This window comes from Garra rufa, chromosome 15, assembly GCF_049309525.1.
Source record: "Garra rufa chromosome 15, GarRuf1.0, whole genome shotgun sequence".
In the NCBI taxonomy this organism is placed as follows: domain Eukaryota; kingdom Metazoa; phylum Chordata; class Actinopteri; order Cypriniformes; family Cyprinidae; genus Garra; species Garra rufa.
In genome coordinates, this window is record NC_133375.1 from 1,131,886 (window position 1) to 1,147,565 (window position 15,680).

Genomic DNA, 15,680 nt, shown 5'->3' on the forward strand with positions numbered 1-15,680 from the left:
AATTCTATTCTATTCTATACTATTCTTTTCTATTAGATACGTTTTTGTCATGTTTATTTAAAATGTAATCAAGGTAAGTTCCAGCATTAAGGGCACTGATCTCTGTTCTATTCTATTCTAAATACTACACGTATTGTCATGATTTAATTCTGTTCTATTCTTTCTATTTTATTATTTTCTAAATAGCAGATCAATTTTTGCCATTTTTATTTGATATTTAATTCAGAGTTCCAAAAAGTTCCAGTACTAAGAGTACTGATCACTATTCTATTCTATTCTATTCTATTCTATTCTACTCTACTCTACTCTATTCTATTCTATTCTAGTCATTTTTGTCATATTCAATCAGAGTGCCAGTTTTAAGAGTCATCATTTTATTCTATTCTAAAAAGTAATGTAGAGTGCCAGGATAGTCATACTGTAATTTTATTCTATTCTATTCTAGTCTAGTCTAGTCTATTCTAGTCTAATAGATATGATTTTTTAGATACATTTATTTGAAATTTAATTAAGATTAAGAGTGAGTTCCAGCATTAACGGCATTGGTCTCTATTCTATTCTATTCTATTCTATTCTATTCTATTCTATTCTGTTGATTTAGTATAGTCATTTTTGTCATGTTTATGTACACTTCGGGCATTCATCTCTATTCTATTTTATTCTGTTGTTTTAGTAGTTGTAGTTGTTTATAATAACTTCTGAGTGCCAGTTTTAAAAGTCATAATTATGTTCTAAATAGTAATATTCTAAATAGTCATTTAGAGTACAAGTGTTGTCATAATGTAATTCTGTTCTATTCTATTCTTTTCATTTTGTCATTTTCTAAATAGTCGATCAATTTTGCCATGTTTATTTGACATTTAATCCGGAGTTCCAAAAAGTTCCAGTATTAAGAGTACTGATCTCTATTCTATTCTATTCTATTCTATTCTATTCTATTCTATTCTATGCTATGCTATTCTATTCTATTCTAATAGTAGAGTGATTTTTTTTGTCATGTTTTTATTACACTTCGGAGTGCCAGTTTTAAGAGTCACAGTTGTATTCTATTCTAAATGGTAGAGTGCCAGGATTGTCATACTCTAATTCTATTCTATTGTATTTTATTGTATTTCATTGTATTGTATTCTATTCTATTCTATTCTACTGTATAGTGTTATTTTTGTCTTTAGAATGCCAGTATTTTAAGTCATAATTCTATTTTGTATTATTATTATTATACAGTATATTAGCATTACGAGTCATAAAAGCCCTAAACTGTATTTAAATTTTTACATTAAAATTGTAACTTTTTCCTCTTCTAATTTTTGTAATCCTTATTTTCTTAAGAAACAGGCTAAAGGTTTATTGGGTTGGCTCTCATTTGTGGGATCTTTTGTCTCACTCGACCTTCAAGTGAAGGCCACAGTTGGTTTCAAATGAAAGACAAATCTGTAGGGATTCTTGCATTTCCTGTCGAAACAGGGAGCCAAGCTGATCAATTCAGTCTCTCAGCCTGGGTATAATGTTTCAGTGTCCACCTCTTCACCAGTCATTCTCTCTTCACAGATTCAATCCAATCTAGGAAAATTGATACTAAAGGAGGAGATCGAGAGTTCGGCTCCAGTCCGACGGAAAACACGGTCTCTGCCCGACAGGACACACATGCATATGGGTACATTTCAATGTTTTTGTGTGCATGTGCTTGTGTGGTTTTCATTGTGATTGTGATTTTCACAAAACTGTCTAATAAGAAATAACAGAACAGAAAGATACACAGAGATAAGCAGCATTACTGACAGCAGTTGTTGTGTGTACTGAACATCTGAGTCAGTCTTTCCACCTGCGGTCAGAGTTTATGCGTGACAGACTAATAATCTGAATCAGATTAGAGTTTATAGGTCTCTAGGCGAAAGGTCAGAGTCTCGAAAACTAAATTTGAACCATTTTGATTATTGTATTATACCCTGTACCCTACCCTCTTTCACTGAAAATTGACGTGATTCCAGCTAAACACAAGAGCTGGTTGACCTTGTACTTACAGTGGCCCCTTCTGGTTGAAGAGATGTGATGCATCCACACATCCCTAATAGAAAACATGTTGGCTTTAGCATCATTACTTAGATAAGATGATTATTTGAATGGTATTTGTGCCAGTACATTAACATGTTTCTTCATTTCTTTTCACAGCCTCCAAATCCCCCTCATTTCCTTCCTACACTAAGACTGGCCTGACTAGGGTGAGAAAATTAAATCTGTTTTTATATGTCAGCTTTATGAGATCCGTCCTTAATTAGACTGATTTAATTAGTCTGGTGTTTGTGTGTTACAGCTCCAGTCTGCAGAGTTCTCCTCTTCAATCAGTGATAAAGGGAGTCAAAGTAAGTTTATACTGCATTATGACTTTTCTATTCTGTTCTATTCTATTCTATAATAATTTTTACTTTTTACATTTGTTACACTTCAATCAGAGTGCCAGTATTGAGTCATAATTTTATTTTATTTTATTCTGTTCTAATGAGTAGAACAATTTGGAATTTAATCAGAGTTCCAGTATTAAGAACACTGATCTCGATTCGATTCTATTCTATTCTATTCTATTCTATTCTATTCTATTCTATTCTATTCTATTCTTCTAAATAGTAGATCAGTTTTTGCCATGTTTTTTCAAAATTTAATCTGAGAAAGTTCCAGTAAGTAAGATAAGTAAAGATAACTGATAAGATAAGTAAGATAACTGATCTCTATTCTATTCTATTCTATTCTATTCTATTCTATTCTTTTAAATAGTAGATCGGTTTTTGCCATGTTTATTTGACATTTAATCTGAGAAAGTTCCAGTAGTAAGAGAACTGATCTCTTTTCAATTAAATTCTATTCAATTCTATTCTATTCTATTCTATTCTATTCTATTCTATTCTATTCTTTTAAATAGTAGTTCAGTTTTTGGCATGTTTATTTTATATTTAATCTGAGAAAGTTCCAGTAGTAAGAGAACTGATCTCTTTTCTATTCTATTCTATTCTATTCTATTCTATTCTATTCTATTCTATTCTTTTCTATTAAATAGTAGATCAGTTTTTGCCATGTTTTTTCAAAATTTAATCTAAGAAAGTTCCAGTAGTAAGAGAACTGATCTCTATTCTATTCTATTCTATTCTATTCTATTCTATTCTTTTAAATAGTACATCAGTTTTTGCCATGTTTATTTCAAAATTTCATCTGAGAAAGTTCCAGTAGTAAGAGAACTGATCTCTATTCTATTCTATTCTTTTAAATAGTAGATCAGTTTTTGACATGATTATTTCGAAATTTAATCTAAGAAAGTTCCAGTAGTAAGAGAACTGATCTATGTTCTGTTCTATTCTATTCTATTCTGTTCTGTTCTATTTTTCTAAATAGTAGATTAGTTTTTGCCATGTTTATTTTAAGTTTGGTACAGTATTAGGTGAACTGATCTCTATTCTATTCTATTCTGTTCTATTCTTTTAAAAAGTAGATCAGTTTTTGCCATGTTTATTTCGAAATTTAATCTGAGAAAGTTCCAGCAGTAAGAGAACTGATCTCTATTCTATTCTATTCTATTCTATTCTATTCTATTCTATTCTATTCTTTTCTATTCTATTCTATTCTATTCTATTCTATTCTATTCTTTTCTATTCTATTCTATTCTATTCTATTCTATTCTATTCTATTCTTTTAAATAGTAGATCAGTTTTTGCCATGATTATTTCGAAATTTAATCTGAGAAAGTTCCAGTAGTAAGAGAACTGATCTCTATTCTATTCTATTCTATTCTGTTCTATTCTGTTCTGTTCTGTTCTGTTCTGTTCTGTTCATTTAAATAGTAGATCAGTTTATAGGTATGTTTATTTGACATTTAATCTAAGAAAGTTCCAGTAGTAAGAGAACTGATCTCTTTTCTATTCTATTCTATTCTATTCTTTTAAATAGTAGATCAGTTTTTGCCATGTTTATTTCGAAATTTAATCTAAGAAAGTTCCAGTAGTAAGATAACTGATCTCTATTCTGTTCTATTCTATTCTTTTAAATAGTAGATCAGTTTTTGCCATGTTTATTTCAAAATTTAATCTTAGAAAGTTCCAGTAGTAAGATAACTGATCTCTATTCTATTCTATTCTATTCTATTCTATTCTATTCTATTCTATTCTTTTAAATAGTAGATTAGTTTTTGCCATGTTTATTTTAAGTTTATCAGAGTAAGTTACAGTATTAGGTGAACTGATCTCTATTCTATTCTAATTCTATTCTTCTAAATAGTATGTAAGTCTATTTAATCAGGGTGAGTTTTATTTTATTATACAATATATCAATAATGAAGAGTCATAATTACCGTATATTCCATTCTAAATAGCAGAGTATTTTTGTCATGTTTATTTACACTTTAATCAGAGTGCCAAAGTCATTATTCTATTGCACTGTGTTTTGTTGTAATCTATTCTGAACTATTTAAAATTAATATAAATTAGATTGAATATGATTTTTGTCAGGTTTTTTACCTTCTGCTCATTGTATTATTGTTTCTCTCTCTCTCTCTCTCTCTCTCTCTCTCTCTCTCTCTCTCTCTCTCTCTTTACAGATTTCCAGGTATGTAATAGTTTACATTACAATAAATATTGTATATTGTTATTTATGAAATTTATTAACCAAACCAACTTTATTAAAACCCTTCAAGTAAGGAATACAAGTAGACAATTGCAGTAGTAGCATTTCAGAAATAATCTAATATTTAGTTAAGCTTTGCAGCCTTCAATCTCAGCAGTTTTCTATAACATTTTACAATCCAATTTTTGTAACAATTACACAAATTACAATTGCGATTGTAAGTGGTTAGTGGTCTTCTCTCTTTTATAGAATGGAGATGCCCAAAGTAGAAGGATAGACAGAGGGAATTCTCTCCCTAGTATGCTGGAGCAAAAGGTGATGTGACCATATCGTCTGCCAACTATTTAAGATTCAAGCTCTTGTATATATTGTTACTAAGTGACTGTATGATCCTGGTCAAAATTCATTAATATTGTATTTACACCATCTTTGTATTTATTTGGCAGATTTACCCATATGAGATGCTCATTGTGACCCACAGAGGCAGAAACAAACTCCCTCCTGGTGTCGACAGGACAAGACTGGAGGTAGACATTGCTTTTGCTCATTATTTTACCAAGTTGCACTGTTCTGCCAGGAAGTGTTGACCACATAACCTCTCTCTCCCAGAGGCACCTGTCACCTGAGGAATTCCAGAATGTCTTTGGAATGTCCATTGAGGAATTCGACCAGCTCTCCCTTTGGAAGCGGAACAACCTGAAAAAGAAAGTCTCTCTCTTCTAGCTGTCAGAGAAATACTTTCTTTTACAAACACTGTCACGCGTCAGCACTTCCGCTTGTTAAGGAAAAGAAAAGATGAGGAATGTGATAAGACGAATGTGATTTTGGAGCCAGCAAAAAAGTCTGTTATCCTTATCGTTGGATAAGCCCCATATCTGACTGCAGCTAACAATCATATCCGAGTCTGTGGTGTTGTCTCTTTTTCTAGTTGCAGCTACTATGTCAGGACTTCACTGAGGTTACTAAGTCCTCTTCTGTGTGTGCTTAGTAAAGCTATAATGATATACACAGATGAATGCTACGTATACACATGAATCGCACCAGTTATTTGAGCCGACCAAATCCCTGCAAAAAAATTCAGGACCAACAGGAACCTGTGAGTTTAAGTCACTGCCACACTTTTCAGCCTTTATGTGCTAAGCATGAATTTAAATACCTTTAGAATATGGGTCAATGACATTTTTTGTCCAGGTTTATTCATTTGTTGAAAATTCATTTTAAAATGCTCTAGGGCTGGGTAAAAAATATTTCTGAATTGTAATCAATTCTCATATCGAACCATATCGATTCTTAAGAACTACTGAAGTGCTTTGAAACACATAGCATTATTATATGTGTTGACGTCATTTCGACTGAAACAGGAAGAGAGGGCAGTTTTTTAAAATAGCCAATAGCGTTCCGTTTATATCACAGCATTCCGTGTAGAATTCAAATGGGTCCGATGCATTTTGTGGACTGCACCAGTTGCATATGATCTGCTCTGTGCTATCGTGTCTCCAAACTGGACTGTGTGCACTGCGGCAGTTTGTGTGACACAGCGGGAAACTAGACTTCGCCCCAATTGAAAGCATATTTACACTGTCTGAATCGTCCCTATCCCCTATATAATGCACTACGTTCCATTCATCGTGCAGAAAATAAAAATTTTGTAAATAAATGACCAATTTCAGCTGCTGTTTCAGCGTCTATTTATAGTGTAGGGGGCGGGATGCTTCGGATTCTAGAGAGCATTTGATTGGACAGAAAGTTTGATGAGAAGTTGAAGTGCAGGGTGATGTCATCAAATCCTTGATTAATGTAAGTTTTGAATGCTTATATCTTTTATATGCTAATTTTATCATTTTTTGGAGCACACTAGCTTATAGATAAACTTAAGGCTAACATATTTATATTAAAAGCAAAAAAAACCTTTCATTTTGGTTTCCTTGCAGACTTCACATGAATCGATTAGTCTAGCCAGTTTTCAGTAATGATTGGAATATCATAGCGCTTCTCCCATCCAATAAATTGCAATAAGCTTTGTGCTTTTGTTAAACAAAGTCTTATATTTTAAATTCTGTCTATTTTAATAGTGTTTAAACAATGAAAGCTGTTTATGCGCTGTTTAATGTGAAGTGACAGATGCGAAGCGTTAACAGATTGTGTCCTCCGCTTTAACCAGTTTTAGCCCGAAATAAACATGATTAAACATCCGAAAGTATGTTATAAGAAAGAGTACAACTTACCAAATATGTATCCTGTCTTAAGCAATCGCTTAATCAGTGTTTTAACCACAGAAAGACGTCAGTATAACAGCTTTGAAACAATATGTAATGTAACGTCACATTTACCTCAGAAAAACATACTCGGTGATCATAAAATCGTTAGTCTGCTAGAAAAGTTAACTCTTGAGAGCATTTGATTGAACAGAAAGTTTAATGAGAAGTTGAAGTGCAGGGTGGTCATCAAAATCATTGATCCCTATTGGCAGAAGTTAAAGACTGTAAGTTTTGAATGCTTATATCTTGTAAATGCGAATTTTGTCATTGTTTTGGAGCACACTAGCTTATAGATAACCTTAAGGCTGACATATTCATACTAAAAGCAAAAAAAAAAACTTCATTTTTGATTTCTTGTAGACTTTAAATCCCATGAATGGAATATCATAGCGCTTCTCCCATCCAATACATTGCAATAAGCTTTGTGCTTTGTAACTTTTGATTTGAAACAAAGTCCTAGATTATAAATTCTGTCCATTTTATTACAACATTTAAACAATAAATGCTGTTTTGGTGCTGTTTAATGGGAAGTGACAGATTGCTGTAGCTCTAAAGAGCTATTAACTCTAGAGAGCATTTGATTGGACAGAAAGTTTGATGAGAAGTTAGAGTGCAGGGTGACGTCATCAAAATCTTTGATCAATGTAAGTTTTGAATGCTTCTATCTTCCCAATGCTAATTTTATCATTGTTTTGGAGCAAACTAGCTTATAGATAAATTTAAAGCTAACATATTCATACTACAAGCCGAAAAACATCAATTTTGATTTCATGTGGACTTTAAATCCCGTGAATCGATTAGTCTAGCCAGTTTTCAGTATTGAATGGAATATCACAGCGCTCCTCCAATTCAATAAATTGCAATGGGCTTTGTGCTTTGTTACTTTTGATATGAAACAAAGTCTTATATTTTGAAAAGTTAATATTATTACAAAATTCAAACAATAAATGCTGTTTAGGTGCTGTTTAATGTGAAGCGACAGATCGCCGTAGCGTCTCAGTTGAAGAGAAGCATTAAGAGAAAGTTTTCTTCACTTTAACCAGTTTCAGCATGAAATAAATATGATTAAACATCCAAAAGTATGTTATAGGAAAGAGTGCAACTTACCGAATCCGTATCCTGTCTTAAGTCAATCAGCATTTTAACTGCGGAAAAACATCAGTATAACAGCTTTTAACAATCACATCGCATTTACCTCAGAAAAACATACTTGGTGATCATAAACTCATTAGTCAGCTAGAAAAAATGAACTCTTGAGAGCATTTGATTGGACAGAAAGTTTAATGAGAAGTTGAAGTGCAGGTTGATACTGTACCATCAAAATCGTTGATCCATATTGGCGAAAGTTAGAGACTAAGTTTTGAATGCTTATATCTTGTAAATGTGAATTTTGTCATTGTTTTGTAGCTCATAGATAACCGTAAGGTTAACATATTCATACTAAAAGCCAAAAAAAAACTTAAATTTTGATTTCATGGGGACTTTAAATTTAACTTTAAATCCCAAGAATCGATTAGTCTAGCCTGTTTTGGTTAATGATTGGAACATTACAGCACTCCTCCCATCCAATAAAACGCAATGCGCTTTGTTCTTTGTTGCTTTTGATATGAAACAAGGTCTCAGATTTCATTATGAATGATAACTCAACAATTAATGATATTTGTAACAAATATGTGACCCTGAACCACAAAACCAGTCTTAAATGGGTATATTTATACCAAAAGCCAACAATACATTGTATGGGTCAAAATCCATGCCAAAAATCATGAGGATAATAAGTAAAGATCATGTTCCATGAATATATTTTGTAAATATCCTACCGCAAATATATCAAACCTTAATTTTTGATTAGTAATATGCATTGCTAACAACTTCATTTGAACAACTTTAAAGGCGATTTTCTCAGTTTTTGCACAGATTCCAGATTTTCATATAGTTGTATTTGAGCAAAAAAGCTTATGTTCAGCTTTCAGATGATGTATAAATCTCAATTTCTAAAATAATTGACCTTTATGACTGGTTTTGTGCTATATATAAGGCATCAACATTTTTAAAAGCCATATGAAACCAGCATACATCAATACAAAGAATACAATTTGGCATGTGTTTTAAACTTAAAACTTAACTTCTTTTGATCATACTTTATGGTGGACAGTCTTATTTGTCATTGACCCATATTTGTAAAAGCAGCTCAGTATTTGAACTAGTTTGGAATCAAGTACAATTTATACTAGAGACTCAAGACGCACATGTTGCACACCCTCATTCCTTATACCTATATTTACAAATATTACCCAGGCAGATACCAGCAGTACAATATACAGCAAAAGCTGATGTTTCCGAGTGTGAGTCTGCTGTTCCAAAGAGAGCTACTGTACATTAGTGCGAGTTTACTGAATATTGGATATGAGACGTATGAATCCTGCATGGCAAATGTATCCTGCTTTTCTTCAGTGATGATGGATTGTGAATCGTGGGAGTGATCAATACTTCTCTTCCGCAGGATGTATTGATCACATAGTGTCACTCGCTCCCTCTATCCTATCGTCGTTTTCTCTCCCTCCTCCCCGTTTTGCTGCTATTGCCTTTTAAAGCACCTTTACTGTTTTGGTTCTATCCTCTTTTGTTCTTGACGGGTGGAAATGTATTTATAGTGTTCCTGTTTTATAGGATAAGGATATAGGTTAGGATATAAAGGGATTTCAGATGATTTTGCCTTCTGTGGATTTGCAAATACAGGCTTGAGCTGAATTCTGAGTTTAACAACTGGTTTCTGAAATTCATGAATGTGATTTTTTTTAATTGCATTGGTCACGACCCACAGGATATTAAATTGGAAAGACAGGAAGTTGAGTTTACTGCAAATATAAGAAAAAAGACACATTCACACAGCAGTGATGTTTCTATATATTTAACTATATAAATTAAAATTATATGAAAAATAATTAACATTCGTATTGACTAATTAGTCAATAATAATATATACCAGTCAAAAGTTTTTGTTTTTTAAAAAAGTGCATTTGTTTGATCGGAAGTACAGCAAAAACAGTAACATTTTGAAATATTTTTTACTATTTAAAATAACTAAAATAAATTAAAATCTAATTTATTTTTGTGATTTCAAAGCTGAAATTTTCAGCATCATAATCCACTTTTTAGTGTCACATGATCTTTCAGAAATCATTCTAATATTTTGATTTGCTGTTTAAGAAACATTTTTAATTGCTATTATTATTATTATCAATATTTAAAAAAGTTGATTCAGTACTTTTTAAAAAGCTTATAGTCTGTTTTTTTAAACAAATGATAGAAATTAATGATTTTATTTAGAAAGGATGCTTTAAATTGATCAAAATTGATAATAAAGACATTTATAATGTTACAAAAGATTTGTTTTTCAGATTAATGCTGTTCTTCTGAACTTTCAATTCATTAAATAAACCTGAAAAAATTCTACTAAGCTGTTTTCAACATAATAATAATAATAATAATAATAATAATAATAATAATAAATGTTTTTGAACAGCAAATTAGAATATATGTGACCCTGGACCACAAAACCAGTCATAAGGTTAAATTTGACAAAACTGAGATTTATACATGCTTTCTTTTGATGTATGGTTTGTTAGGATAGGACAATATTTGGCCGAGATACATCTATTTGAAAATCAGAAATCTGAGGATGCAAAAAAATCAAAAAGACTGAGAAAATCACCTTTAAAGTTGTCCAAATGAAGTTCTTAACAATGCATATTACAAATCAAAAATTACATTTTGATATGTTTACAGTAGGAATTTTACAAAAAATCTTCATGGAACATGAACTTTACCTAATTTCTTAATGATTTTTGGCATAAAAGAAAAATCGAAAATTTTGACCCATGCAATGTATTTTTGGCTATTGCTACAAATATACCCCAGCGACTTAAGACTGGTTTTGTGGTCCAGGGTCACATATGTATGATTTCTGAAGGATCATGTGACTGGAGTAATGATGCTAAAAATTCAGATTTGAAATCACAGAAACAAATTATATTTTAAAATGTATTCAAATAGAAAGCAGTTATTTTAAATAGTAAAAAATTTTCAAATTTGTACTGTTTTTGCTGTAATTTAGATCAAATAAATGCAGGCTTGGTGAGCAGAAGAAAGTTTACAGTTCAAAAACTTTTGACAAAATGTTATACTAAATAAAATATTAAATATTTTACAATATTAATATATGTATATTAATATTAAATCAATATTGTTATGAAATGTATAAAAGCTGGCATTTCATTTAAATTCTGTTTTAAAATTCAAAAACTCAATTATAATTTAAAAGGCATTTTCAATTCTGTTCCGAATGACACACAACCCTGTACTTTATATATTCTATTCAATATTAAATATTCATTAATATATGCTTTTATTGCTCCAATGACCAAATGAAGTGTTTGGATAGAGTGTTTAGCATGCTTTGTATCCAGAGTTTGTACTGAACAAAAAACAATCACTAAAAAGCAACACATATATCAACCTGAGAATGTACAGTAGAAGTACAGAAATAGACATTCCACATTCATTTTTGTAGAAGCACTGCTCAAGAGGAAATATGCGGCTCTATTCTTATTAACAATCCTATAGTATTATTTGTGAACAACCTGACACCCGATTTCGACTTCTGTTGTGACTGAAGGGACACAAATTCATCACAGTGAGCAAATGATCATCACAGTACTCAATAATCATTCAATTATGCTACTTATCAGTCATGATTTGTTTCAGTGGCAGCTTGAACTTGTGTTTTTCTGGTCTGAAAATATTCGTGGCTTCTGAAGTCAGGCCATCTTTATGATTGTTTTTGTTTTACTATAGGAATATTTTGCAGTAAGGCACTCATTACTACTTCCTAAAGCACTTGATTCACTCTTATACACCTAAAAGGATGAATGTTTTCACAATAAGCAAATACGCTCTTTTAACCCACATGTACATGCATCTGACAATTTTCATGTGAGAAATGTTGCAAATATCAACATGCTTTTCCTCTTTTCATTTTTTTATGTGAACATGTGATGAATGGGGAGAAAATAAAATGGATTTATTAAAGTGAGTGTATTGTTATGATTTTATTATTAATAGCAGTGGTATTGTTGTTTGGTTATTTTGATTTGTTAGTGGTTCACTAATGATTTTAACAGATCGTTTGAATGAATATTCAGTTCAATAAAGTTTATGATTTTAACAGTGTTTTGTCTGCTTTTTTATTTATTGTTTATTTTTTTATTTCACATGCTAGATAATGGGATGGATTTCCAAATTTCCACAAAAAAATTATAAAACAAACAAATAAAATAAAATAAAGCCAAAATTAATCTGATGACGCTAAATTAAATATAAAATATATTTTGGTGTATGATGGTTGAAACTAAATATATTTTTAAATGTATTTCAAGGGCAAAAATAAAATTAGTAGCCTTCATTTAGGCTAAAAAACAACAACAATTGCGTATGGCCTATTAGAGATTAATATAGACAAGTCAAGTTTTTCTTCAAATGTAACATGTGAATGCATTTTCTTGGACTGAAAGATTTAGAGCTCAAAATATTTAAAAATTAAAATATTTTAAATGCTTTAAAAAATGATTTATACCTTTAAAATATATTACAAAAATGTAAAAAAAAAAATGATATATTTAAAATGTATTTTAAAACATATACAAAAAAATATATTTAAGGAAATATATTTTGAAACATATTTTAGCAAATATATATTTTTGGTCATTTTTGTATATTTTTAAAAAATACATTTTAAATGTATAAATGTATTTTCAAAAATATACAAATATGGCCAAAAACATATTAGTAGAAAATGAATTCATAAAAAATATTTCGAAACATATTTTAGCAAATATATTCTTAGTAGATTTTTTTAACAAAAATATACAACAATAGCCAAAAATATATTAATAGAGAATGTATTTCAGATAAAATATTTTGAAACATATTTAAGCAAATATATTTTTTGGTCATTTTTGTATATTTTTTAAAATACATTTTAAATATATTATTTTTTTTTTTTTTTCAAAAATATACAAACAATGGGCAAAAATAGAAAATGTATTTATGTAAACATACTTTAAAACATATTTTAGCACATATAGTTTTTTGTTCATTATTTTGTATTTTTCTAAATACATTTTCAATATATAAATATATCTTCAAAAATGGCCAGAAATATATAAGTAGAAAATGTATTTCATAAAAAAAAATTTAAAACATATTTTAGCATATACATTTTTTGGTAATTTTTTGTATATTTTTACAAAATACATTTCAAATATATAACATATTTTCAAAAATGGCCAAAAATATATTAGTAGAAATGTATTTCATAAAAAATATTTAGCAATTAGCTACCATTTATATATATATATATATATATGCTAAAATATGTTTCAAAATTTATTTACGTAAATACATTTTCTACTATTATATTTTGCCTATTTTATAAGTATTTTATTATATACATTTTATATATTATTTACAAAAATGTTATATTTTGAAATGTATTTAAAAATGTGTATTTTTGATCAGTTTAGAATGAATGTAAACAATCAAATCAAAATAGTTTATTAGCATATAGATTCAAATGTATCAACGAAGAGCAAAATGACTGAAATATAATGTCCCTCCAACTCACATTTCATTTGTACCAGTGTACTCAGCGTTGTCCAGTGGAGGTCGCAGGGTGGCGCTGTCGAGCTAACGTCGAGTGGCGGCTTTCAGAAGCGCAGCTGGAGGCGGAGAGTCCGGTGATACAGAGAGATGTGGAGTGGATGTTGACAGTGTAGCCGCTTGTTTGGACAGTTTCGCTGTTATCTTCGTTTGTCTGTCGCCAGACCCGCAACTCTCCTTTAATTCACTTCGAATTTAGCATAAAGCCACTTTAAACTCGTTTACACATCCAGGAAACAGACTCAGCGATGAACTCTGGAAGCAGACGAGAACATTTCACAAGGACGCTTTGAGGATTTCCAGCGATGGACAAGCAGAAAGGTATTTCACTGTTTTTACATCAGTCTGTAGTCTGTATGAGACTAGTTAAAGCCTCACATGGGCCACATTAGATGTAGTAAAACTCACCTACACAGACATTTTCCATAACAAACAACTTTTTGTTTGTTTGTTTACAAGTGCTGACGAAGTGCTTTGAATCTCAGAAGGGGTGATTTACAATCTGTCATTCTGAGCCACTGAGCAACATACTCTATCCTGACTGTTCCTGTGAGTCACTTGGATAAAACCACTAGTTAGTACTCACTAACTGAGCCAGTTTTGTCTCATTTAGACGTCTTCAGCAGAAGTTTCATTAACGTTTATTAATGCAGTTGAGTCTTTTATTCAAAGTGACTTACAGTGCTTAAATGTCTTGAACCAATTGCATTTGGGATTTGAACCTACAACCTTCTGCTTTAAGCTACACCAGCACTGTAAAAGATCTCGTTCGTAACTCAAAAAGACAGAAAGGTGTTAAATATTTCAGTGCTGATGTCTCATAATTGCAGTTATTGTTGTTGTAGCCATGTAGATTTGATCATTGTTCTGGAATGTCAGTAATAGTCCTCCAGTTTCCCCCCATCAGCCGCGCCGCCACGACCCAAATCTCAGGAGAGGCGTGAGTTTCTCGGTTTGTTTAAGTGAAGGTCAGAGAGCAGTGCTAATTTCACCAGTGGCGGTGTAGTAGTGTGAAGTCTGACAGGAGTGAATGAGCTGCTTTACTGCCTTCCAAACTCCTTTCTGTTTCTCAAAACAAAAACCATGTTGGAAAACAAAACTGACATCATGGGGAATATTACTTTTTGGCTTCTATGCACTTTTTCTCATTTTCCATAGTCACGTTTTTGGAAGATATATCCAAACATTTGCTGAATGATTCTGTTGCTGATATACAATCATTTGTACATTTTGCGAAAATTTGAATGTAATTTTTTTGTTGTATGAGAGGGCAAGACAGAGATTCAAACTGAAGAAGAACAGTAGGGATGTAACAATATCAAAATCTCACAATGCAATAATATCGCGGAATGAAGTCCATGATACAATATTTATTGGGATATAAAAAAAATTAAGAATTGTAAAAAAAAAAAAAAAAGAACTTTGTACATTTTACATTTCAATCCTCTGGGCCTCTTCAGTCATTTTTGACCGAAAAATTTTATGTTTTGAAATTTTACAAATCGTAGCTTCATTATGAGATGACACTTGGTGACTTTTGTTGCATTAGCTATGTGAGCACACAAAAAATGTTAAAGGTTCAAAAAAATAATAATCACACTTGGCTCCTTCACGGTCAAAAATGACAGACAGGAAATAAATAGGAAATACGAAAAAATGCAAAAACTGCAAAAAAAAATAAATAAAATAAATATATATATATATATGATATTTTTTTTATTAGTAAATTTGTATATATTTTTTAAATACATTTTAAATCTTTAAATATATTTAAAAAAAAATATATATAAAACATATTTTAGCTTTTTTTTAAGTTTTTACATATATAAATATATTTTCAAAAACAAACGAACAATGGACAAAAATATATTAGAAGAAGATGTATTTATGTAAATATACTTTTATTTTAGCACATATATATTTTTGTATATATATATTTTTACATTACATTTCAATCCTCTGGGCCTCTTCAGTCATTTTTGACCGAAAAATTTTATGTTTTGAAATTTTACAAATCGTAGCTTCATTATGAGATGACACTTGGTGACTTTTGTTGCATTAGCTATGTGAGCACACAAAAAATGTTAAAGGTTCAAA

The 15,680-nt window shown here is 30.6% G+C and overlaps 2 protein-coding genes across 2 annotated transcripts in view; both read left to right on the forward strand.

Annotated features, from left to right (window-relative positions):
- LOC141287226 (dematin-like) overlaps positions 1 to 12,095 on the forward strand; it is a 50,921-nt gene extending 38,826 nt beyond the window's left edge. Inside the window, exons 11-16 of the mRNA XM_073819359.1 lie at positions 1,549 to 1,654; positions 2,170 to 2,219; positions 2,312 to 2,360; positions 4,862 to 4,920; positions 5,052 to 5,132; positions 5,215 to 12,095. Coding sequence (XP_073675460.1) covers positions 1,549 to 1,654; positions 2,170 to 2,219; positions 2,312 to 2,360; positions 4,862 to 4,920; positions 5,052 to 5,132; positions 5,215 to 5,328 — 459 coding nt within the window. The 3' untranslated portion in view covers positions 5,329 to 12,095. The remainder of the gene's footprint in view (positions 1 to 1,548; positions 1,655 to 2,169; positions 2,220 to 2,311; positions 2,361 to 4,861; positions 4,921 to 5,051; positions 5,133 to 5,214) is intronic.
- Positions 12,096 to 13,704: 1,609 nt separating this feature from the next.
- The window catches only part of LOC141287522 (actin filament-associated protein 1-like 2), an 82,316-nt gene continuing 80,340 nt past the window's right edge, over positions 13,705 to 15,680 (forward strand). The window contains exon 1 of the mRNA XM_073819686.1: positions 13,705 to 13,904. Within this exon, the coding sequence (XP_073675787.1) occupies positions 13,889 to 13,904 (16 nt within the window). The 5' untranslated portion in view covers positions 13,705 to 13,888. The remainder of the gene's footprint in view (positions 13,905 to 15,680) is intronic.